Genomic DNA, 25,911 nt, shown 5'->3' with positions numbered 1-25,911 from the left:
TGAGCAGTGCCCGCAGATTGCTCCAGCGAACGCTTGACCGCCGAGCTCGTGTTGATCCCGCGGGTCATTCCGTGCGCTGGCATGTCCCCGCTTGCGTCAACATGCCCACCAGTTGGCTTTGTGCGTCTTCAGTGGAATTCTCTTGGCTGGTGTCTGCCTTAGCCGTTTCTTTCTCCTCGGTTTCCGACGCTGTATCGTAATCTTCAGGCGAAACCGGCCCACGTTCAACCAGAGAACTAGCCGCGTCTCCTGCCCCCTTAGCCGCGTCTTCCGCCTCAGCGGCGTCCATTGTCTGCTCTTCGATGTGATCGCACGTTGCAGCGCTCGTAACTGCTGCATATAACCGGACGCACTGAGCGTCTCGATGTCCAAATCACTGACAAATTAAACACCGTGGCACCATGCAGTCTCGCCGTACATGACCAGTCTCTTTGCACCGCAAGCATTGCATAGGCCTGCCCGGCGCCACAACTAGGGCCAATTCCCCTGCAACGCGCACTTGGTGCGAAAGGTCCTCCACCGTAACTTCACTCTTTAACTTGAGTAGCACGGTTCTCGTCGTCGACGCTTTGTCGCTGACGCCGTCGACAAACCAGGGCTCACGATTCACTTCGACAATATTGCCGAAGGCCGCGAAAGCCGTCCGCACATCCTCATCGGTGACTCCGTAAAGCAGCCAATGAAGCCGCAGTTCTATCTGCCGATCCTGGGGATCAGCGATGAGACACCGATGTCCCTTCACCTGAAGTTCCTTGAAGGCCAGCAGTTTCTTCGTCACGTCTTCTCCGTTCAGTGTAACCGCCCAGACGTGATTAATCTGGTACGCTCCGAGTGCAATGATGTCCGTTAGCACTGCAGTGGGGCCCAAAGCGTCTCTGAAGTCTTCAACCCTGTAGGATCTCGCTCGAACGTCTGTGCAAAAACACAGTAATTAAGGCAACGCGTCTTGTTGGCAAATGAGGCAGAATCACTTGGTACTCTTCAGTTGACCTGTTACCGCGGCCCTCAAGGGCCGCTGAAGCCGCTCCAACGGAGTCCTGCATCCTGCGTCCGTTCACTACCGTGGCCGAAAGCAGAATGACTACGCCACAACTGCCGATCAGCCAGTTTTGTATTGTTGTTACGCTGGACCTAACTAACATATTTTGTTTACTTTTACGTTTGCACGTAACTTTAACGGCTTTTATCGTAACGTCTAGACGTACCACTAGACACTCCCGACTATTAAAACAAGGCGCCTAACCAAAAGTGCGTGACATCACTTACGTGCGGCGCAGCAGCCGTTTTTGTGTGGGGGTGGCTCGAGCGGCGCAGCAGTCTCTGCCTAAAAAAGGAAGTTCATTAATTTCTGTGCATTTTTAAAATTCCAAAATGTATCTGTACTCCGTGATTACTTTCAATTTCGGAACATGAGCCTAATACAATATCAAACATTATTGTTATTTACCCCAAAAAAAGAGGGGAGACGACGGGAAGGGGAGAAAAACAGAGTATTGACTCACTAAACATAGTTCACGCGCGCGAGCCTCTTTGAGTGTATTTAAAACATTTGTATTTACAAAGTTATGCAATATTGCAGGTTTTTGCATAAACAGATACATGTGCTGTGTTGTTTTATTGCAAAGAGCATAAAAGTTTTTAAAGTTTTAGCGCTATTTTAAGAAGTTGACTGAAGTATATTCACTAACGTTAAAGCTCAGTGGCTTTGTCTTTCTGGGCTATAAATTTGCTTCACAACGTTGACTCCACAGAGGTCCGGTCCGGATCCCGTGAGCTGCTTCTCCGTCACGTTCTTTGTCACGATATAGGAATCCGTTGAATTACATCTCGACGGGAGTATTTGACCGGATTCTTTTGCTTCGCATTATTACATTTTTTTTCCTTAGATGCGGTATATCTCCATTTCAAATTATTTAGCAACACTTGTTCTTTGTTTATGAAGGGCACATTCCATACAAATTTCAAAGACTATTTCATCCGTTACGCATGCGCCGGATCAGGGAGAAAATCAGCCGACAAATTGAATACATATACATCATTTTAAAAGCTCTTAACTTCAGTGTACTCTACTTAACTGTAGCTATTTTAGCACTGCATTCAACTGAAGCTTGCTGGTGTGACTTCTCGAAATGAAATTTTGCTACAGGGCACAAAATTACACCAGTGTAACTTTCGTACAAACATTGCAAGCGCTTTGCCAAAAATGGAATTAAAAAAAAAAAAGAATGCCATAGTAACATGAGTCACATGAAGACGATAGTTATAGCGCGAGAACAAAACGACGACAAAGAGACAAGAAGGACACGAAAGACACGAGCGCTGCCACACTTCTAAGACACATGAAGACTCCAGCACAAGCTAGCATACCTTCCCCCTAACAAAAAGAAACTGCAAAAAAAAAAAAAAAAATGTGGAACGCTTCACGATTTTGCGTGTCATCCTTGCGCAGGGGCCATGCTAATCTTCTCTGTATCGTTCCAATTTTAGTATATGTACTTTGGAAGTACATCCTATTGCCTTTCGCTCAACTACATATAGCCAGGAAATGGGAGGCAGTTCCAAAGCCGTGAGGCTTGTTTTACCCACACATATATTAAATTACAACCGTCAGCATTTTGTAGATGGTGCAACTTCTTGAAAGTAGCACAATACTTCGCAAGTGCCTTTTATATTACTACTATTTACTTGCACAGATAGAAGTTGTTAGATTAAGTTATTTGTCTTTAGAACAAAACGAAGGCATTGGCTCAGTCCCGCCATCTCGTGGCTTAAGCGCTAGTTCGCCCAAGATGGCGCGTAATTCAAAACAAGACTAGCTTCGGTTGAAGTCAAATAACTACTACTACTACTACTACTACTACTACTACTACTACTACTACTACTACTACTACTACTACTACTACTACTACTACTACTACTACTACTAATAATAATAATAATAATAATAATAATAATAATAATAATAATAATAATAATAATAAAAGTCCCACAAATCACGCACTGCGTTTTCGACCAAACTTATCAACGTACTCACACATATAGCAAATACTTTAGTGCAATACCCACATACGCGAAGGAAATACCAAATGATGGAACATTGTCCTTGATTGGATTGGAATAAAATGTTTTTAAAGGTTATTGGTTCTTATGCATAAGTCCTCCGGACTGTGTCTATGTTTTCTTTAACCATGTAGACCGTGAGCGAAATAATTAGGAAAAAAATCTGGAATGTTTCACAATTTTGCGTGTAATCCTTGCTCAGGGGCCATGCTGATTACTCTGTATCATTGTTTTCTTAGTATATGTACTTTGAAAATACATCCTTTCGTTGAACCATGGATTTGACCACCGCTACGGAGTGTTGAACTCTCTTCACTATTTGAAGTTTTTGCACTGCAACCATTAGTAATCTCTTCAGAGGTATTGTGGTACTCAGCGATGAGTTTTTTCTCATTAATGGCTGTCTATATGCACAAATAAATACCTGAAAAAACAATGACATGTTTTTTAAAAAATATGGCTGACCCCACAGTGGCAATCGATTATATGCGAAGCACGAATGAGGAAGGCTGATATGTCACTCTAAAAACTGCGGAATATTACGAGGTGGAGATAACTGATGCCGTGCATGACTTATGTGTCATGATTATCATGTTTGGATGTGACGTTTACCATCGTCATCTATTCACGTCACGTGATACCAAATTTAGTATATGTGGAGCTAGCGAAACGACCGCGAGCACGCTATGAGCGCGATATGTCGTCATGTTTTTACATGCACGCGTGTCAGGATTATCATATTTGCAGCAGTAACATATTTCGTCATTCATTGACGTCACGTAATACCAAATTCGGTTTATGTGGAGCAAGCAAAACGGCCGTGAGCACATCATGAAGGGCCCAATATACTCCAATGTAGCGTTGACGCACGTGAACGCTGGGCACAGCGATGCTACGTTAGCAAAACGCGACCGCTCAAGTTTGCCCGCCGACGCCAGCGCTTGCATTTCCCCTGCCAGAAAAAACGCACAACAGTAGCGTGTAGCGACCCTTCCGCTCCCTTTGGCTGCCACGCATTTTCGAAGCGCGCGCGCTGCACGTGAAACGTCCCTCGTTCCGCGATGTCACCCCAACAGAAAGAGGGGAACTATTGCTGCGTCGTCAACTGTCACAATAGCCATGCAAATACGAAGGGTCGACTTCACCAGTGAAATTCCATCGATTCCCAAACCGATGGTACGAAACAAGCAGACGACAAGAATGGATTAAAGCAGTGCGCCGAAAAAAGTAAGAAAACAATCTTTTAATAAAAATTAGCACGCACACAATGCATTCAACATAACTGGTGTTAATTCCTGCGTCTCCTTTCCTCTAACCTATCGAGTTACTGGGAGATGCAAGTCCCCAGCTTAAAAGTATAAATTTTCAACATCCGTCTTAAGAGCACTGTTAAAAAATTGCGAAGAAATATTTTATTCCGCTACTATTATTCGATATTTTTGGAGACGTAGTAGTTGAAGCTGTGTACGCATATGGTATTGGTGATGTGTTGTTAAATATATTTATATCTACGCAGCGCCTACGTAAGTGTGTGGTTGCCAAAAGCTTGGGCAATGATTTGTAGCAGACATTTTGTGGGAAACTGCAAAAATGACTCAAGTCTGCACCCTTCGTCAAGTCTGCCCCCGTGCACTACGAAAAAAAAGAAAAAAAAATGCATTAGCCGTTGTTGCACGTCCATTGGCAGATACAGTGAACTACAGGTTTTCCTGCTCACTTTAATCCAAGTGCCAGCCTAAATAATCTGCATGCCATTGAAATAATCTGAACGCCGAGCTATTTAATCTATGTGCCAAACATTTAATCCAAGCGCCAACTCAATGAGGCCGCATGCCAGTGAGTTTAATCCAAGTGCCACCGTGTTTAATCCAATTGCCAATGACTTTAATTCAGGTGCCAGTCAGTTTAATCCATGCACAAGAAACACATAGTTTGCCACTTTATATATTATAAATGTAAAAATAACGCAAACATGACGTCACAGGAAGAACTTTTCTCTCGCCTATACATGCTAGCGCTTATGAAATGAAGAGCGCAGTGCTACTTCTTCTTAATGTTTTGGTGTCATAGATTCAAAATTAAAAAAAAAACAGTGAATAGTTATTGCATTTGTGGGTACTAAATGTATTTGCTCATAGGGTCCATGTTAGTCTACGTATATTTCATCGCTACTGCATTATTCCGGCTAACCATGTACACCATCGCATATGCATAGATTCGCCTCGTATGCTCAGCAGACGGCATTTGGCTGCTTATTCGCTGAGGCTTTCGCAGTCGTGTGCTCAGCCCAATGAGAACAGTGACCGACAGATGGCATTCATTTGTTCTCAAAATCAGAAGTAACCACTTAAAAATACTAAATTTGCATTTAATCGGATTTATGTGGAATCAAGTTGTTATAAAAGCATCAAGGGAGATACTCCGGTTTTCATGTAACAGACGACACTTAGTGTTGCTGAAGCTCGTTTGCTTGAAACACGTGCGTTTTCATACGGGCACATTGCAGACGAGAAGAGAGCTTTGCTTGAAGTTATGGCTGGACGCAAACGATGACCACACTTTGAAACACCGACAAACCTCGTCAAAAAGAAAAAAAAAACAGCCGAGTATCGCTGGTCGACAGGGCTATAGAATTGTGGGCGTCTACAGGCGTGGCGGTGACCTAAAGCAAGTGGCCGACGCTCTAGGCATCAATATTAGAACAGCAAGATCGATTACTGCTACAGACAGAGAAACATCAAAGCATGGTGGGGGTTCCAAAAGGAAGTTTGGACATGACGTCGTGAGTACTTTGAGACGAATTGTCGACAAAAACTGCGCATTTACAATAAAGCAACTAAAGGAGGCCCTGGAGGAAGAAATGCCAGGAGTACAAATCAGTGCAAGCTCAGTCGATCGGTTGCTGGATGCCCACTGCTACTCGATGAAGCTAGTGACGCAGAGGCCTACAGATCGCAAAGGTGACAATATCAAGCACAGCCTGCAGGCGTTATTTGCTGCTGGATGCGGCTCGCCACTCCATGCAAAAACACAGCACGTGGACAGCGCGGCCTTCGATCAGCACAATTTATCTTTCGTGGCTGCCGCTTCGCGTGAAGATGACTTGTGAACGTTCGTCTCCGAGTCCTATAAGATAGTTCTGTTTTAATAAATACACTCACCTGTGGCTATGTTGCATTTCTTGAATAACTATAATTAGTAGTAAGCACTCTTGCTTTCCCTATATATATATATATATATATATATATATATATATATATATATATATATATATATATATATATATATATATATATATATATATATATATATATATATATATATATATATATATATATATATATATTTCCAATGGGCCAAACGTACTTGGGAAGAGAATAAACACAACTTGGCGGTTGTCTTAATATTATAACCAATGGTCTCGACCGGTGGCCCCGACTTAGTCAGGGTTTGCGCAATCTTTTAATGTGCGAAGAGAGGCATAATGCCGCTTAAAAAAAGAGAAACACGTACAGGAAAAAAAAAATTGGCCCAAGGACAAATGCGTGTTATTATCATTTTGTTTCCTCAGTGTTCGTTTTATCACGTTGGTCAGGTACGTCACAATACTCCCAAGCTAAATGAACAATCAGTACTGTTCGTATTACTGGAGACATTAATTTTGATTGAATAACAATATAAGAGCAAACAATAATGTAGGATATAATTTTCATTGCCACATCAGGATGATCAGTTTGCGTTTTATGTGCACTTCAGGACAAAGATATATTGGAATTATCTCTTATTCACTCTGCCCCATGACGGCCTCCCAATTTCTTGATTATGTAGCTGCCTTTGACCCATCACTGCCCACGGCCAGGTTTTCGATACCTTGATATATATTCCGGCACTCCTATAAACAAAGCTTGTCTTTCGCATTATATGACCTGTCCCGGTCATGTAATTTGTAGTGTGTGCCGAAGCTAATTATGAGCTTTAGTGATGGACACTGAATCTCATTGCACTGTAAAATATTCGGTAACATGTTCCTGTGTTTTCTTTTACTTTCATTAAAATTATCCCACCTGTGGTAAGCACTCATTATACAAACTTGCACATAGCAAAGTATAAGACTCCGAACACGGCTCAAGCGACCCACGGCAGTAATTTTTTGTCAGGAATACCATCGGTGAATGCCAATAATAATGATTTATTCTACTTTGCGACTATTGTCTTTTATACGGTAAGAACTGCATTTCAATTGCACTAATCACTATGCGATATATATTCGAGTCTTTTCTAAAGTTGATTATTCGTACATACCTATCTTTGAGTCTACACCCGATATTCTTCAAGCAGTAGCTTTGAGTCCACTGTGCATACAAACCTTCTTTGAGCCGTGCTATTTGTTGTATACACTCTAAGACGTGTCTGCAATTTGAAGACCACACACCTGTAGATGATAAGGGCGGTATCGCTTACAAGTACCATGCAGGGATTGCGAAGCGACATAATTTTGATGGTGAAACGGCAGGAGGACTACGAAACAAAAGCTTGCAGATTTCGACCATGCAATGCATTCTTATACTGAGCTTGTTGAACACTGCTCAACAGGGAATAGTTTTGGCCCGAAGAATACGACGATGCTGGCTCATAAACGAAATCGACAGGGAAGGGAATCTTCTGGAATCGTGGTTCATTAGCAAGGACGCAACAGCAACTGCCTACCATAAAACTATGGGTAAACTGGTGTGCGCAAATACATACACAGAAAACAAGAGACAGGGATTGCGCTTGAACCTGTTTCTAGTTCTCTGTGTCGTCTGTATTTGCGCACACCAATTTACCCATAATTATGACCAAACTCACCCAGCTACAAGTTTTACCGACCATAAAACGCTTGTGAGGATTTGGAACTAATGAACTGATTGACATCCTCTTTTTTTTATTATTATTGCCAGAGTATGCAGAGAATGTCACCTGCGTATGAGGCAAAACACCTGCCATTTTCTTATTACTTGAATTAGGTCTGCGTAGACTTCTGAATATTAGTCACAGAAAAGTTTCAATTAGTTCACTAGTTCACAGTACCAATTCGCGCTACAGTTCTGTAGCCACCTGTCGAACACCTCAGCACGATTAGCGCGGTGCCTCAATCAAAGGAATGCTCTGGGACACCAAGAACAGAGCCAGAAGCTATTCCACATTCAGTATTGTTCCGGTACTCCGATCTCACTGCACCATACCCAAACCTTAATTGTCACAAATCGCCGGTCAGATGTGAGGCCTGTAGCATTCAAAAATATCAAGAGCAGTCACGACACCTGCTTAATTCCTGAAGAACTAGTGACCATGCGGAAACACAATATTAGTCACGCTGTCGCATGGCAGGCCAGAACGTTGCAGTTCAAATAAACCTTGCCATTCGTTCCCAAGCTCACGACACTTGAGCAAATAATGGTCTATATCAACTTTCTTTGCAATTCGAGCACAATGGCGTCGCAGAGTCTGACCTTGTGGAGCCATGCTGGTGTACGCGCTGATCCCGTTCGTATGCTATGAAGCAAGCAAGTAGGAATAGCACAGAGGCCGCCGACTTATGCAGGCTTACGTCGCGCTAAGCGCAACTTTTTAAGATTGTACTCGTGCTTAGTTGAAAAAACAAAAGGACATTATAGATACAATCAGTAAGAGGAAACCGGGCACGGCAATCGCCAGCGAATTCGCAAGGCTAGATCTTCCAGCTACATAATGAATCCTAATCCGTAATTAGAGCTAGAAGGTGAAGTGCCGAAAAATGGTATACACAATACAAAATTTGGTACATGCGAAACTAGCGAAACGGACGTGAGCACACTATGAGCGTAGCGTGTAGTAATGTTTCACCTGACACGCATATCATATTGATCATGTTTGAACGTGTCATTTACCTTCGTCTATTCACGTCACGTAATACAAAATTTGGCATAAGTGAACCTAGCAAAACGACCACTAGAACACCCTGAGCGTGGCATATAGCAATGCCTTACATAGCATGCATGTCACGATTTCCTAGTTAGGGCCTGTCACTTAAGGTTTGTGATGCAGTCATGTGATACCATACTAGTTTTGCAATGTCGCGTGAACAAAACCACTACAAGAGTAACAAGACCATGACATTCAAGACATACATGTCATGAGGTTCATGTTATGACTAGTATTTATGCTAACAATACAGTCGAGTTATCAGGTTATGCTATACCAATTTTGGTGTAGATGCCATTATCGAAACGTCCAGGAGAGCTAAAGGTCGTAGGGGCTAGATAGATAGATAAATGACAGATAGATAGATATGACCAGTTGCCAAAGTTCACTAATAAACGCTTTGCATTTAATACCTTTCCATGGTCACTCAGGATGGCACGAGGAGTGAAGTCAGTAACTTCCGATGCTGATGCACATGGCACGAAAGCTGTTTCAGAGCAGCGTGTCAAATGGTCGACAGCTGTAACTATCCATCGGTATCCCATGACAGTCACAGGAAGCAAGCCATACAGGTCAACGCCAACTACCTCAAATGGTTCTAGCGGACACGGAAGTGGTTGTGATTGTCCGCTTTGAGCTCATGTTCGGAGCTTGCGACACTGACAAAGGACTCGCGAGGCTACGTACTTCGCTACAGTGGTGGACAAACAAGGCCAGTACTAGCTACATCTGATGCGGTGTCAGATTCACCGCATTGTTGCTTTCCGGCATCCGGGGTCTTTGCGAGAGCTGAAAGCACTTCCGGAGTGCCGAAAATTTGACAAAGCTGCTGCTTGAATTGTGTTTGATTTGTGATATCAGGCTCATGATTGAAAAACGTTTCAATGACGCCTCTGCGATAGAAAGAAACACGGCGAAGTTTAGCTGTATCATCCCCGTTATTAGTTGCACTCACTCGGTTGTGAGTGCACCTAAGAACCTTTTCTCCACATCTTCACCTCCAAGGCTGACGAATGTGGGCGGATCATGCTGGTGCCCAGTGTTAATTCCCGGTGGATAGGCCGCAGTTGTTGGGGCCATGTAAATTGATGCAGGAGCACGAGTTGGCTTTGTCCTGGGACATGTTACCGGACACCTCGTGCAAACGGCGACCTGAGCAGAGTTCTGGGAGGTAAAGTGCGGCGAGTGGACAGAAGATCGATGAGCAGCCTCCACAACTTGTAATATCACGGCTAAAGTGATCTTTATTAGGTCCCGAAGGCATGATAAAGGGACCAAACTCAAGGCATGCACAGATCACAAGCAAGCCGAGTTCCCACAACCGACGAAGATGGCGAACACTCATGATGATGAACATGTATGAAGAAGAAAGATATGCCTAATGAATGCCCGCAATATAAATGAAAAGACCTGAACTTAGTAAGCTGTTAAACCGCAACACGATTGGTTTACGACAGATAGTTTACAAGTAAACTCCCAGCACAGTCTTCTGCAGGGGGGACATTCCTTTTATCATTGTCTTCTCCTCAACTACGAGGGCAGGCTTATTGTGGAAGGCTGAAAGATCGAAAAAACATGGTCAAAAAAGGAAAGCTCGAAAATACGAAAAGCGTTTAACATCGGCTGACGAGTGTTGCTATCGAATATTTTACATGAAAACACAAGTAACTGTAACGGTACTTTCTGTTACCGCAATTATGTAAAAAAAGCAACAATGTTAGTTACAAGTTCTTAAAAATTAAAAGTAACTACTTACATTGCAAGTTACTCAAAAAGATAACAAGTTACCGGTAATAAGCTACTAGTAACAAATTGCTCCCCAAGACTGCTCACAGGTTATTAGATGAAAGCATCAAAGGGGCCAGCAGATGTAAGGGGTATGGGTGGGTTAAGTAACAGATAATGAAATCAAATGAAAATTGAGGTGAAGTAAATGGTAAAAATGTGCAAGTGATTCGAAAGTTAATACACAGCGATTTAAATATTAAAACAACTTAAAGGCAAACCATCTTAATTGACCTCATGCATGAAGCTTCACCATGTCACAGCAGTACTGGTGTCAAGGCAAAAAAAAAGTGAACAGGTAACAGTGCAGTCAAGTGAAATTGTCAATAAATATAAGTGCGTCATGACAGCATACCCGTTCACAAATGCTATCCTGAAAATTAGCTAAGTGAACTGTATTTATAGTTTGTGCACAATGTGACACTAAAATAATAACTTTGTATTTTAACATATGTGGACATGAACTAAGTTGACAGTCAAAAGAGCATTTCACGAAATAAATTAGACAATACATAAAAATTATTTAAGAGACTCATCAGGGGCCAGTATAGCAATACCTTACTAATACTCTTCTTTAATTATGCTTTCCCTATGCCAGTAATTCAAATTTCGTTATCAAGTAAACTTGCAGATCATTTTTGTTAATTTATATATTATGCTTTCCAGATAGTGCATTTTTTTTTCAATTTATTTTCCAAGTGTAATAATGAAGTTGTATTGCATATAAACAATTGGTGCTAAAAAACGCACAGTTATGTACATAACATGCTTTTATAAAAGCCCACCGATACAATGAACTACTCAATAGTAGTATGACCATTCCTCATTAACCCCTCAAATGCTTTGGACGAGCACAGCTCTTCCAGGCCAAACTGTGTCAGAAAACTGCTTTGAACGAGCAGAACTCGTCCTAGCAGAACAGGCACTCCCTTGTAGCGTTTACGCAGAAAGGCGGGCATTTACAGGTTACATTGTCTGTTCTCCACTAGATGGCAGCATTTGATCAAGGATTCAGTTCTCTGCTGAAGCAGGGCATGGTATTTGAATGGAAAGACGGCGTACTTTGGCAGCGACCCATGCATGTATAGCTGGCCTGTGAATACGAAGAAGAAGCTATTCATGTTCGTCATCTCTTTCGAGTGATGATGATCCGAGTGCACATATTTATGTCCTGCGTCCGAAGGTGAAGACAGCGATGATGGAGAGTGCGTAGCTCCTCCGGTGATGGTGACGCCAGCTCGGACGTGAACATTGCGAATGCCCGCCAGTGAAGCCGCCTTGTGTTACTCCACGTTTTTAAATTTCCCCCAGAGCACTGAAGCTTCCCGAGTGAAATACCCCAAAAGTGCTTGGGCTACACAAGTGAAGAAAGATGTGGCACCTGTAATGGTTTTGTTGATAAGGTTTTTAGTTTTATTAGCACCAGGTAGCTGGTTTTCTATGTAACGTTCAGAAATAAACTTTGCTCTGTTTATTTGACTAAATACATATGACGTCAAAATATATTTTTTTCAATATCGACTAGCTACTTTTTAGTAGAATCAGAATCGAAATCAGTGATAAAAAATGGTCTTCTTTTGATCAGAACTTAAAAAAAAGAGCAGTTAAGGGATCAAAGCACCCACTTTTTATATTGCTTTCTAGAAGTAGGTTATTACCAAGATCTTTGGGTAACTAGCACAAACACACAAATGAACAGATCTATTTCCCAATTTTAAATACGTATAACTGATTATACCAAACCAATTTAATGGTCAGAAAACTTGAAGAATGCTTCAGGTTCTACTTCAACAGTAGAACACTATGGCATAAGTGGGCCCTGTGTGCATCACCTTCTCAATTGCTAGCCTGGCTTCGGTTCTCAGCCTGTAAACAAACGAAAGAGTCTGTGCATAACATTGGTCAATTCAATCTATCTTAAAATGTATACTGCAAGTAAACTTGTTAAGTGCCCACAATGTCATAATTTCTTCTATTTTAGAATACCCAAAGGGTCTATTATGCGTCCGTAGGGCTATACACGAACCAACGCAGCGGTTCGCTCTGTCGATGCTTTTGCTGATGGAGCAATGCATGATGTCTTTAAGAGCTTTGTAATGGGTGGGAATTCAGAACACCCGCTCTTTGCCCGGTTTACATCTTCTGATACCTGGTGCAAATCTATGCTTTTGCCACACAATACTATTACATGCGGCAAGACTACTTCTACTGCATGGAATTTATATAGTGCTTTTTTCCTGAAGCAATTGCGAGCGATAGCTTGGCTTTGTGGGAGAGCACCCGCTTGCCGCAGATGGCCTAACATAGATGCTCACTCGTACCAAAGAGTTGTATTATTTCTTTTTATTTGCATACATGACGATTTTTCAGTCAAAGCCAAGATTTTTTTCGCAAACAACTAACGACATTGACGCTGATGCCAGAATTTCTGTGAAACGAGGTCTTTAATGATATCGTGCTTACATTGAAGCCACCAACATCTGGCTAGATTTTGAAAGATAATATATGGTAGCGCAGACAAAGAACGCGGACAAGAGAAGGCGCATTCACGACAACACAGCGCAAATGTGCCTTCTCTTGTCCGTGTGTTTTGTCTGTGCTACCAAATATTATCATCCTACCATACCAACAAGCCCAAACTGCCACCCTCATTAGATTTTGAAATTACTTATATAGTTACTTATACAGCAAACATTTTCTCTTGGCGCACAACCAGGTGAAATTACAAATTTATCCGAAACGCTTGTGCGGGGCACCACTACAAATACTAACATACACAAAATACTTTTTCACAAACGTGCCCCTGAAATCATAGCAAAATTTTCTCTTCACCCAACATTATCCACCAATACACCCAACATATTCTCTTTTCACTAAATTTAACATTATCAGAGTCACTGAAGTATATTCACATTTGTTTGCTGTATTCATACTTATTTTCCTCTAAAAAGTTCTCTTCACTTTTTAAAATCATTGTCAAGACAGAAATGGCAGTAAACTGACCAACGCACTTGTAGTCAGAACAATGGGCTTGTCATGAAAAGATGCACCAATTATATAATGCAATCACTAGTCTACAAAGTTTCCACTCATAAATAAGTATGAAACGAAGGTATTGATGTGTGGCACAGCGCTTCCAGATCTTGCATAGTGTGACACACTAATCTCGTCATGACTGCTTCTTCGGTTGGCTAGTGCTGCAGAAGCATATGCTTGTTTATTCTTGTCAATACCAATGCGACCTGCAACTCTGCAGACTAGAGTATTAGAAGTGCTTTGGTACACTGTAATCAAATACTGTTGTACACTGTAATCAAATACTGTTCAAGACCATTCAGGGCCGTATTTTTATGAGGTTTGCCCGTGTACAATGTACACACAACACTTCATGAACCTGTAAATACAACTGTTTTTTTTCTTCAATATTTCGCCTCACAATTTCTTTACTGACATATTAAATTGCACTTGCCTCCACATTAAAAATACTAGCACGCATGCCGAGTCTTTGCAAAGATGCTGTATCGGGCCCAACGGCAGCTGCAGCTACCAAGAACCGTACCATGGCGTAAAAAGGGTAGAGGATGGAATATCCATAGCTTGGACCTCATCCACTGGATAGCTGCAAACCCTAAGCTCATGAAGACGAATTAAAAGATAATACATTCAATGTAAGTTGAAAAGCCAGAACCAGAAAAGTCCATTTCAAGTACAACTAAGATGGACACTGGAATGAAGTCTGCATAGAAGACGTAAAAACTAAAACAATCACATCTAAAAGATCTGCGCATAAATTGTACTTTCTACAATGAATACTTGCTTTCAAAGATTAAAGAAAAGAGATTTTTTTAGCAATTCTGCAAAAAACTACAGTAATGATGGTGATTCATTTCTAGAAATGTGCATTATGTAAAAGGTACAGTACAAGAAATGAAGTTTACAAGCATGAAGAAATATGAATTGCGAAAAGACAGTATATTTGAAGCTAGGTAAAAAGCGTCTCTTCAAATAAAAAAATATCTCTGTGCAAAAATACACGAGTGCCACTACCACGTCTCTGAGACAAAGTTTCACAGCTGCACCATATCATTGATTAATAAAACTAGTTTTAATTAAAAAGCTCTAGCACTACACGGCTTGATAACGCCCTATACGTGTCATACTGCAACGCGAGTCGAGCGTCCAATGGCCGTGAGTGGAAACCCATACCACAGAACACCTATAATCTTCCCGTACTACCCGAGACCCGAGCCTCGCACGGCTCTCTTCACATACCATCCGACACATTGCAACCACAAGCCATCTGCCGTCCCCTCTTTCTGTCGGGCATCAGAGATGGCGCTTGTTCGGCCTGACCACACGCACCTGTTGCAGCGCGTCAGTGCGTGGCTTTTTGACACGGCTTCGCACCCGCTTTCCTTGGAGAGAGAGAGAGAGAAAGCACTTAGCTACGCCAAGCTGCACACCCTTTCTCTCCACAGGGAGAGGACGCGAACCCACATCAGCAAAGCCACACGCTGACGCACTGCAACAGGTGCTTGTGATCAAGCCCTAAGCACGCTAAAGCATTGAGAAGACTTCCAACACGAGAAAGGCGACATGTTGCGTTACCATCGATATCCCGCGCTAGGCTGCTAGGTGCGGGAAGCTAAGGTCACCCCACTCGCCCGTCACCCTAGGATCGCGTCGGAAGGGAGAAATATTGTTGGACATGTGGGGCGGCTGAGTAGGTAGAAAAGCTGCGCAATGGCGACATACAAACCTCAACCAGCACAACATTTACGAACGAAACCTTTAAAGACACTAACATGCAATAGTGTTAGTATGTAAGAAAATACATATTTGTGCACATAAATGTATATTTTATGCAGTATCTCAAATGGTGACATCTCGCCCTCCTGCAGACAGCCTCAAACTTTCATATACGTAGGACTATAGGCGTGCACACAGAGATAGGGAAGGAGGCAAAGGTTGCCACATACATTGACTTAATAGGTGGGGAGGGCTGTGAACTCCCACCCCCCTCCCTGAAGGAGAATCCTGCAAAGGCTTACATCTATGACATAAGGTTACCCAACATTCCCTCACGATAGCCTCCTTATTCGTTATTAAGGGTAGCTTCAACGAATGTGTCAAGCTATGAAAATATTTTATGGATGCCCTTTTACTACCAAAAAAAACTTATGATGACGTCCACGTTTCCGATACAACCTCATTGTTCAAGTTGCATGGCGACGCATATGTTGTTGCAATTTATGAAGACTAGTTTGGGTTTTGGTAAAATAGAAAGTTTAATAAACAATTGCATATTCCGTCCCAACTTCAATTCTGCGCTCAATCAAATATACAAGAATTAGCCTTTGCTGCACTTCATTCAGATGGTTTTTCTAACCTGAACTGTTTCCGAAGCCAAGAAGTGTGGCACCGAGCCACTGGGACCATGTGTAACCGCACTTTGCCAGCAAGATCTCACAGCCCAATGTAGCGGCTAGAATGGTGGATAAGTCTCGGCCGTTTTGTGGTATTAAAAATGAGGTGCCCTGCATGAAATTTCTTGGAAGTCAGAACTACCACTACAGGATGCGGCGGCCGCATTTTCGAGGGAGACAAAAATTATGTAGGCCCTGGTGCTCAGATTTGGGGGCATGATCCAGGTAGTTGAAATTTTTGGAACCCTCCACTACGCCATCTCTCATAACTATATAGTAGTTTGGGATGTTAAACCCCAAATATTATTAATACTACCATTAAGAAATACCACTACAATACTTTTGTGAAATAGCAAAACTCGAATGAGGCATTCTAAAAAAATACACACATATCACTTATTAGAATTAATGCAATCTTCATACGAAAAAACTGGCGTGTTCCAAAAACTTTTCTTATCTGACCTCACAATGTAGCTTCACAGGATGGGGAACTTTGTATTGTTGAAATTTCCTCTTGGCCAGAAAGCTCGCGGTCAAAAAGGAGAAATTTAAGGGGTTTTTCTTTGTTAGACAGGACATTAACTGAAGTAACAAACAAGAATGTACTAGTTATGATACCAATGTAAAGAAAGTAAAGTCAACAAAAAGGTAACTTGCAGATAACTTCTGAGTGAATGCAGCTATACAGAGGTGGCACTCAAAGGTAACGCTTGCCCAGGTGGACACAAATCCTCGCATCTTGTACTAGCTAACATATGAGCACTGCTAGCAGGAATGCAGTCTTCTTTGTGCGGCTTCAGTGAACGGTACTGCTTTAACGATACCAAGGACGAGGAAACTGAAAAGCCGAAAAAATACAGCGAGGCAAGGAAAACCTCGTGTTATACTCTACACACGAAATCACACTTAAGCAACAAGAAATCAGGAGCTGCTACACCAATACACACATTAACCTTGGTCCTCACGTTAGTGCAGTGACAGTGCAGTGTGCCAACACACTACATTTTTTATGCAAGTTCTCAACATTCCCTGCTTAAATACTATGCTTTCATATACAAAGCACTGCTGCCAATACATAAAGGCCTAAGTTGCAATCCAGATATACAACACTTAAATCACGAAATTTATTTTCATTTGTGACATCACACTACTTAGCATTAGACCATCAAGCTAATCATCACACTTTAATGTGCATCGAAGTACCTATATGGTGATACATGAAGCATATGAAATAAAATGTAACTAGAAAAATTTCATCCGAAAAGAAAACTAGAAATGAGATAAGAAGAAAAACATTTACCAGCCTTACAACTTGGTTGTAAATACACGACTACTTTAGTGTATTCATATCTTTTTGAGTGTAGCTTCTCCTTCAGCCGCACGTTCTTATTGTGGTGGCTCAGAGTAACGGAATTGTCTGTTACAAAATGCGTGCACTCTGTGTGCTCAAGTATCCAAAATTATCTTAGGCCCCATCTTGTTGCTATTCAAATAATTTGAATATTTATTGAATTTAGGAAGTATATTATTAAATATTTGATTTTAAAGCATGTTTTTCAAGACACTGATATTTCAAGGTTTTTCAACAAGATTACAGAAGAGCTTGGCAATGAAATCTGTTCTTCCGGAATAGAAAATTAAATGGTGCTTTGTAATGGCTGTTTTATATTGGCCAATCTTCGACGACATAGCAATGTCCTGAGTGTGCCATTACAGTTCCCTGCTGTGCTGAAAAAAAAAAAAAAAAGCCACATAGGCTTCACAAAATTCCCCTAGAATGAGCAAACTTCTTTTTTGTAAATCTAGAACATATGTGGGTATGATCGTATCCTTATACCTCTAAGAATGATATGACTGTATGAGTGATGTATATTTAGGTGTTCTCATTTATAAATGTAAATTTTTTGCCATCACACTCCTACTCAAAAAGTCTGTACTAGTATTTTGAATGAGTACTAGTATGCTTCTGCAGTAGTGACTTTAATATATATATTTTTCCACCTTCCTGACAAATATTTTCAATATGAGGTTTGCAGTATGTCAAACATACATGAATACAAATACCTAAATATTGTTGTCCTCGGGTTCATTAAAGCTCCAAGACATTCGAATGATTCGCAAGACGAATGTGAGAGTAGGCTAGCCAATAAAATGCCTCATAATTCATTACTTGTAGTTTATATTTATTATGCAGTATCATGACATCAAGGAACACAAATTAAGATGAAAAACCATCAGCACTGCCACCATAGCTTAATATGTGGATTACCAGACACATAATTAGAAAATTGCAGTTTCCAGTTTTATGGATGGGGAGATATCTTTCTTCCACCCTTCGGGCGGCACATAGTTCGAAAGCCTGTACCCGCTCAACAGATCTCATAAGGAACCCTTACGTAAAAGTAGTGCACGCTAGTGTGAATACTATATCAAGAAGGTGGCCTCTCCTTTGCACTCTTTTCTACCACTTGCCTTTCCTCCCAAGAATTCGCGCCATTATCATTTGCTAAACTAAAAGACTTTCCAAACCTCGAACTACTCTTTCACTGTCACTTCTGATCAATGTGCTCTCTTCACCCTGATATGCTTCCCTCGTTACAGAAGGTCAGTAAAGCACTCAAATTTTATGGCTTCTTGTCTTCATGATAACGAGACATGTGGTTCGTCAGGCAGTATTTCTGAGAGAAGGATGCATTGCAGTGGTCACAAGAATAGGCACCCTCTCTTGTGTGGATGCGCATATGGTCCACGAAGGTATTTTTATGTGCAAAAGATGCACTGCAGTGGTCACACACAAAAGGACGCTCTCCTGTGTGGGTGCGCACATGGTCCAGAAGGGTCTGTTTCTGTGTGAATGATGCACTGCATTGGTCACAGGAAAAGGGACGGTTTCCTGTGTGGCTGTGCACGTGCCTTATAAGGTTTGCCTGCTGTGAAAATGATGCAGAGCAATGGTCACAGGAAAACGGACGCTCTCCCGTGTGGGTTCGCATGTGATTCACGAGGGTCTGGTTTAGTTTAAACGACGCACTGCAGCGGTCACAGGAAAAGGGACGCTCTCCCGTGTGGGTGCGAATGTGACCGACGAGGGTCGCTCTCAGAGGAAATGCAGCTGGGCATAGGTGGCACTGGAAAGGGCGTTCCCCCGTGTGCTTGCGAAGGTGATCTCGCATGTGTTTTTTTTTCTTGGTTGCATAGCTACACATACGACACGAATGCAGTCCGCCTTGTACAGACACGAGCGCATGGTACTCGTCATGGCATGCCGAAGACAAGGAACCTGCAAAACCACAGAGACAAAAGGAAGGCAATGAAAATCTTACACGCATTGTCTGTAACTAGACTACAGCACCAGACAATGAAGAAAGATTACTGTACTTGCAGACAAAGTACATAATCACCTTTGCCAATAAACTTGCACAAGAATGCAAGTTTATGTAGTTCTGATACTACACCTAAATACCAAAGCTTTTTCGTAATACGCTAAGAGTTTATGCACCAGCTCATTGAAACATTTATTGCACTTTCTTTTTTTTTCTCCATTGAAATATTTATGAAATGCTGCACACCCACCAAATACCTTCCTAAATCAAGACACAAAGCACAAGAAATGATATATGAGAGTAAGAGGTTAATAAGAAATAAATGGCAAAATATGATAGAATCACTAGGAAGGGATAAAAGTGACATCACAGGTGTGATGGTCTGAAATGCTGATACATTTATAAGGAATGCAAAAAAAGTATGTTGTTCTATTTGCATTTCCACAGCTTACACATTTTCCATTACATTTTCTATTTCTATATCAATTTGTAAATAAATCCTATACTTATTTCGCATAAAATAGGAGAAAAAGTCGCAAGTCTCGTAATCCCGCAACTCTGTTCACAATGTAGCCAAGCTCCAAGACCCCCTCTTTATTAGGCCTGAAAGGTGTTCTGCACCACATCCTTACCTACAGCTACAACCATTACCTGCACCACGTGCACATGTTTTTTCGCAGGTAAATTGGGTGACATTTCATGCTCAGCACTCTCCAATGACTGGTCGAGTTAAGTGGATTGAGGCTAAATATGACCGAATTACAAGAGCTTCATGACATTAAACAATGCAGATTATGGCCTCGGCTAATAAACATGTTCGAATTATCAAGATTTTACTCTACACTGAATAAAGGCAATGACTATTACACTTATACGACTGCCCTTATATACTAGAGTGGTAAAACAACCTTGGATATAACACAAAAAAGTGCGATCAACTCAATGCACTGCTTGCATCTTAAGCATACCGGAGAGAAAAGACAAAGAAATATACAAATGATCAAATCAAGAATGATGCAAAGTTCGATGACAGAAGAGGACCAGAAAGATTTAAGCAAATTTACAACGCTGTTGCTCGATGAGCAGAACTACAAAAAAATAAGTTCCTTTGTCCAGATGACAAATTTTGTTGACTAGAAAACACAACACAAACATGCACAAATGTTTTGGAGGGTAAAATGCATAAGAAAGTAACGCCAGGATGCCATTACACATTTACAGTCTGCAGTGTAAAATCAAAATGTCCCTACCGAGCGTTGTCCTTGCTTAGATGCAAATTTCTTTCTCTTGGCACATACACATGTGTAAAGAAGTTCATAAATAAATGCCTAATATAAACCAGTGATTTGTAAGACAGTCAATACTGCTTTACACTGATGATACATATACAATGCAATGAAATCTATTATACACTTCTCAGGATCAATTGAAAGACATCACAGAAACTGAATAGTCAATTTCACTTGTTTCGATAAAGCCTGTTTTTTGGAGGAGTCCACAGACATGGTCACAACACCACCATTATCTGATGTACACAGAGTATTAAGCTGCAACATTATTGTGAAAAAAAAGGCGAGCAACTTCTAAGAGGACACTGGAGCAATGCTTTTCTGGCAGTATCGATACTTCGATGCTTCTGCACAGAAGGGATGGACTCATCTGCAAAAGCACACAGACAACTGTTCAAGCTAGCACGAACAACATACACTCAATACACTCAAGATCAGCTGGGCTTCATCAAACTTTTTTTCTTGTAATTCAGCCAGTACTTTTTCAGTACCACTTCGATGTCACTACTTTTTATTGCGATAGAAATTATATGGACACTCTCAGCTGGTTTTCGCCACTGGTGTCGACGTCATGCACCGTACATGTATAATCAAGAACGAAAAATCAAGAATGAAAAAAAAGCCCTCCATGCTCAGTATTCAGGTCGTTGCGATGCGCCAACAAGCGCTTATCTTCCACGTGTACTTGGCCCTACGGATTTGGGAAGGGGGATAGAAGCGTGTGCAAGCACCCTTATTCTTTTGCGGAGAGAGAATTGTGCCTTGGGCTTTCACCGGAACAATTTTATTATATGTCGGGCCCACAAAGCTCTATTCACATGCTGTGCAGGCTCTGTTTGCAAGAAGAGCGTGCTTTTCATATACACCGAAGTAACATTCGGAACACTTCTTAGTTTGCACACATCTGTCTCTGTGATTAGGTATCGTGTGTTGTTTTCGTTTCAACAGCACATTGTGTCGAGTGGTAAATGTTAGTTTGCTCTCGTCCTGTTTGAGTTGTTTCCGTGAGTCATTTGTGCGCGAGCAGCGCACTGCACGTTTTGATCTTCTTGTCGTTTTCAGTGTTACATTCTAAGTTGTTGCTATGGCATTTGTTGCATTGTCCCCGAGGTGAAACAGTGACACTTTTTTAAAAAGACTTCTACGCATAAGACAATAAAAAATGGAGCACTTGAATGCAGTGGGAAATATAAAACTTAGCATCTGCTGCAGTGCGTTGTAGCTGCATATAAGATATGAAAGATTCAAATGCTCTGTGAACTAAATCAATGAGCTAAGTGGTAATTCTATCATCTTAGCACAAAATATATGAAATATTTGGGTAGGTTAAAGCAAACACAAGTCCTGTGGCTGAATAAAAATGGCTGCATCAACTGTTGATGTCTGGAAATCAAATGCGTAAAAAATTTTTTTTAAACATTGTGAGACATGTAGAATGTGTCTTGTGTTGTAGTGCTGTGTTTCGTAGAGAACACACACGTGAGGAAGAGCCAACCAGTAAATACAATGGCATGCACTATGGTTTCATACAACACTGTGCTTCTTTACCATGGAAACATGGATCAGCACAAATGTTGAAAAACAAATGTCAGTAAAAATTAAAAGGAAGAGCACGGTTGCACAGGATTCAGAGAGATAAGCCAGATGATTTTGTGTTCTGAAATGTAAAGGTTAGGCGACAAATAATGCAAAGCCAATCTATCACACCCCACTGTTTTTTTTTTTTTGGTAGCAGCGTTTAATGATGAAAAGGAGTAGAGCATCAAGCAAAAGCAAAATGTATATGCATTGCCACAATCAAAGACTATGTCTAAATGTAGTGTGGACTTAAAAATGGCAAAAATCCTGCGTGCAAAATGTGTGGAAATAAAGATATCGAAATTACAATAATACCCCAAAAGGTGTGATATCTGTCTTTCTCACCCATTCTCAATACCTGTGACAAAATGAACGTCAAACATGTCTTATCAAAATGCGTTTACTGTGAGCACAGATACCAAGAATGTTTGCATAAAAACCGCAATCATTTCAACAGCACAACGTAACTTATTTTCCACCTTAGTGTTTCACATCAATTTAGTTCTCGTGTGATGGCAGTGGGGATGTGATCAGTAGCGATGGTAAAACTCATTATTAATGATACGGTCGCATATAGAACCAGATTAAAACATGAGCTACTAACAAATGAAGTGGCTACACATCAAGTGACCTCGTGGTTGCAGGAACTAACAAGCCAGTAGCATCAGAATACAAGTGTTACTTACCCTCAGCTATGATGGTAAGGCTGAGACTTATGTCTCAAAAACAGACACTGAATAAAGTGTTTTGCTGCTTAGACGAAGCCTGATGAACAGAAGTAGGAGGCTGTCTGATAAAAAAAAAAGTGATAGATGAAGTGGGATGGGCCTTCAAAAATAATTTGCAAAGTGGGGCTTCCACTGTATCTCGATTTGTGTGCATTCAGTCAGAACATCCAAAACAGACAGTTCTCTCTCCTCCCCCAGCTGTCACAAGCAGATACACCTTTTCTTTCTATCTAGGCATCTCGCTTTTTATCTCTGCATGTCACTTCCACTTTTTATCTCTTTTTTTTCGCTTTCTCTCTTTAACTGTCTTGCTTTAATTTTCACTCTCTCATCTTTTTCTCTTTGCCTCTCATTCTGTGGAGCAATTAGAACACCAAGCCATGCTAACATGCCTCCACGTCGCTAAAGCCTTTTGCATCTCTGCGATCTCTGATGTGCCAACTTTCATACAGACTTTTGTTCCATCAAGTGCGTTTCATCCCCCTGATCCCGAGGCAGGGCAGATTGTAATCGCTGCGCGAGTTTGACATTTTTGGGTCCTTCCAACTTTACGCGACTGAAGCCTAGTCTAGCCTAGCAACAGGAAACGCCAGCCACTTTGAGCAGTGCCGGCACGACTGAGCTTGGAATGGAAGAGAGAGATCGCAGCATTGTGCATGCCAGAGCTATCTTCTGTGCATTGGAAAATTATAGTCAGACCTCGAGATGGTCTCAATTTTTGCAAAACCACTTGCTTCGGCATTTTTACCACCATGTGCACGGCGGCCGGGATTGTAAAGCAATGCCTGCAACTCAAGTAACTAAATGCCAATTGTTTCGTTTTTCACAATTGAGAGAGGCAAATGCAGAAACCAATGACCAAATTAAGAATGGTGCAATCTTTTATAACAGAAGAAAATAAAGAAACACTTTGGAAAACTTAAATGGTTGTTACTCAGCAGGCATTGCCACAAAAAAAAAAAGAAGTTTCTTTGTTCATTTTGTTTCTAGATTTTGTTATTCTGATGAAAGTGCAGCACAACCGTTCACAAAGGCTTTCAAGGGCAAGATGCACAATCATTTTTTATATACTGCTATGTAAGATCAAAGTGTCACTACCAAGTGTTGCAGTTATAAAGGCAATAGCAGACTATTTCAGCGATTCTTATGTTACGATATGCACTGAAAATACCTAAACTGAACCAGTGTTTTGTAAAACGGGCACAATATTATTACATTGACGACTGAAACATATATATACAAAGCGATAAAATCTATTACGTACATGCTCATTTCAATTGACTGAAAGTGATCCAAGTGAACAGCCAATTCTCTCATTCCAATATGACCGAGCAGCAGTCTATAGACGTGATCACATCGCCATCACAATCCCGCCTTCGTAGCATTGCCTCATCAGCAAAAAAAAGGGTAAATTATTTTCAAGAAGAGGCTGGTGCAATACATTTATAGCATTGTCTAATGCATGCAACTTCGTATCTCATTAGAGGGCAGATGCACATATCTGCAGAAGCACATGGACAGAACACACTACTTTAGAACATATTTTCACCGTTAGCTTCAACTCCAGTTAATTGTAAGAAATTCCATAATAAACAAAACTTCTGAGTGTTGAGAATGAGTGGCTACTTTTTCAGTATGTCAATATCTGAACTATCTTTTTTTAAACACAAGCTCTACTGGTGAGCACTTGAACATTGAAGTGCATGTAGTAGGGCACATTATATGAAACATGCAAATGCCCTGTGAACCCAACTGATGCTCTCAGTACCCGTTTCTTCATTTTGGAGTACTATATGCACGTACGCTATATTGAATGTTCCCAATTCGGCAAAATAAAGATGTGTGCATTACCTGTAGACGTTAGAAATGAAGTGCGTATCCAACTTTTTTTACATTTTGTAGGCCGCTTAGAAGGCATCTTACTCAAATTTTAGCAATGGTGTTGTATTTCAAACAAAAAGACACATGCAAGACTTCAGCAAGTGAGTAAAGACAATATTGTACACTTCGTACAACACTGGTTGTCTTTCTACTGGCACATGGAACAAATTTCCAGCGTTGTTACTGGAGTGTAAACATGTGTCAGTAAAAATAAATAGCACGTGAAAGGCTGCAAAGTATTTACCGAGAGAGTCCAGATCATCTCAAGTGCTACAAAGTGATTGCTGGGGGACAAATAATGCAAAAGCAATGTATTATTTTTTACTGTTTTTTATTTGTGATAGGGTTTAATGACCCAATAGCTAAATAAAGCATCAAATCAAAGTAAGGTGTACATGCCTTCGTTTGATCAATGAATATGACCAAATGTAAACGTAATGGCTGAAAAGACACTTTAATTCCTGAGCAAAGAAAGTGCACAATATATTAAAATACCTATAAAGTTATAATGACATGTGTGCAATCAATGTTTAACATGTACTTTTGAGTGGCATATTTCATGACCACAGGTGCTAAAAGTGTTTACGTAAAAACAGCAGATATTCTAACTCCCTTTAAAAATTATTTGCTATATTAGTCTAAGAAATCAATCCTGTCTTCATTTGATAGTAACACAGATGTCATCACGAGTGAAAACACAATACACACGAAATAAAAAGAATGCAGGGACACAAGATCACAGTAAATCAAGAGCTACAAAAACATTGTTGGCTTCAGAACGAATGGCTCAATCTTGGTAGAAACTGACAAATGACTGATACCACAAAAGTACAAGCCAGTAAGGAGGTCATTAATTACACTGTACCATATTGTCTCTGCCAACAGCAGAAAGTGGAGA

General features: G+C 41.0%; 1 protein-coding gene and 2 non-coding genes across 3 annotated transcripts in view; all 3 read right to left on the bottom strand.

Annotated features, from left to right (window-relative positions):
* Window positions 1-2,404: 2,404 nt before the first annotated feature.
* On the bottom strand, window positions 2,405-2,507 carry LOC119186691 (U6 spliceosomal RNA). The gene has a single exon (XR_005111742.2). It is a non-coding gene; the product is annotated as a U6 spliceosomal RNA (small nuclear RNA).
* A 710-nt stretch (window positions 2,508-3,217) lies between these two features.
* LOC142772364 (U6 spliceosomal RNA) lies at window positions 3,218-3,319 on the bottom strand. Its single transcript, XR_012886337.1, has one exon. It is a non-coding gene; the product is annotated as a U6 spliceosomal RNA (small nuclear RNA).
* Window positions 3,320-13,116: 9,797 nt separating this feature from the next.
* Window positions 13,117-25,911, bottom strand: part of LOC142772250 (uncharacterized) — a 36,229-nt gene continuing 23,434 nt past the window's right edge. Inside the window, exon 5 of the mRNA XM_075874445.1 lies at window positions 13,117-19,494. Within this exon, the coding sequence (XP_075730560.1) occupies window positions 18,839-19,494 (656 nt within the window). The 3' untranslated portion in view covers window positions 13,117-18,838. The remainder of the gene's footprint in view (window positions 19,495-25,911) is intronic.

The sequence above is a fragment of the Rhipicephalus microplus genome, chromosome 9 (assembly GCF_043290135.1).
Source record: "Rhipicephalus microplus isolate Deutch F79 chromosome 9, USDA_Rmic, whole genome shotgun sequence".
Lineage (NCBI taxonomy): Eukaryota > Metazoa > Arthropoda > Arachnida > Ixodida > Ixodidae > Rhipicephalus > Rhipicephalus microplus.
This window is presented reverse-complemented; position numbering and strand designations above follow the sequence as displayed.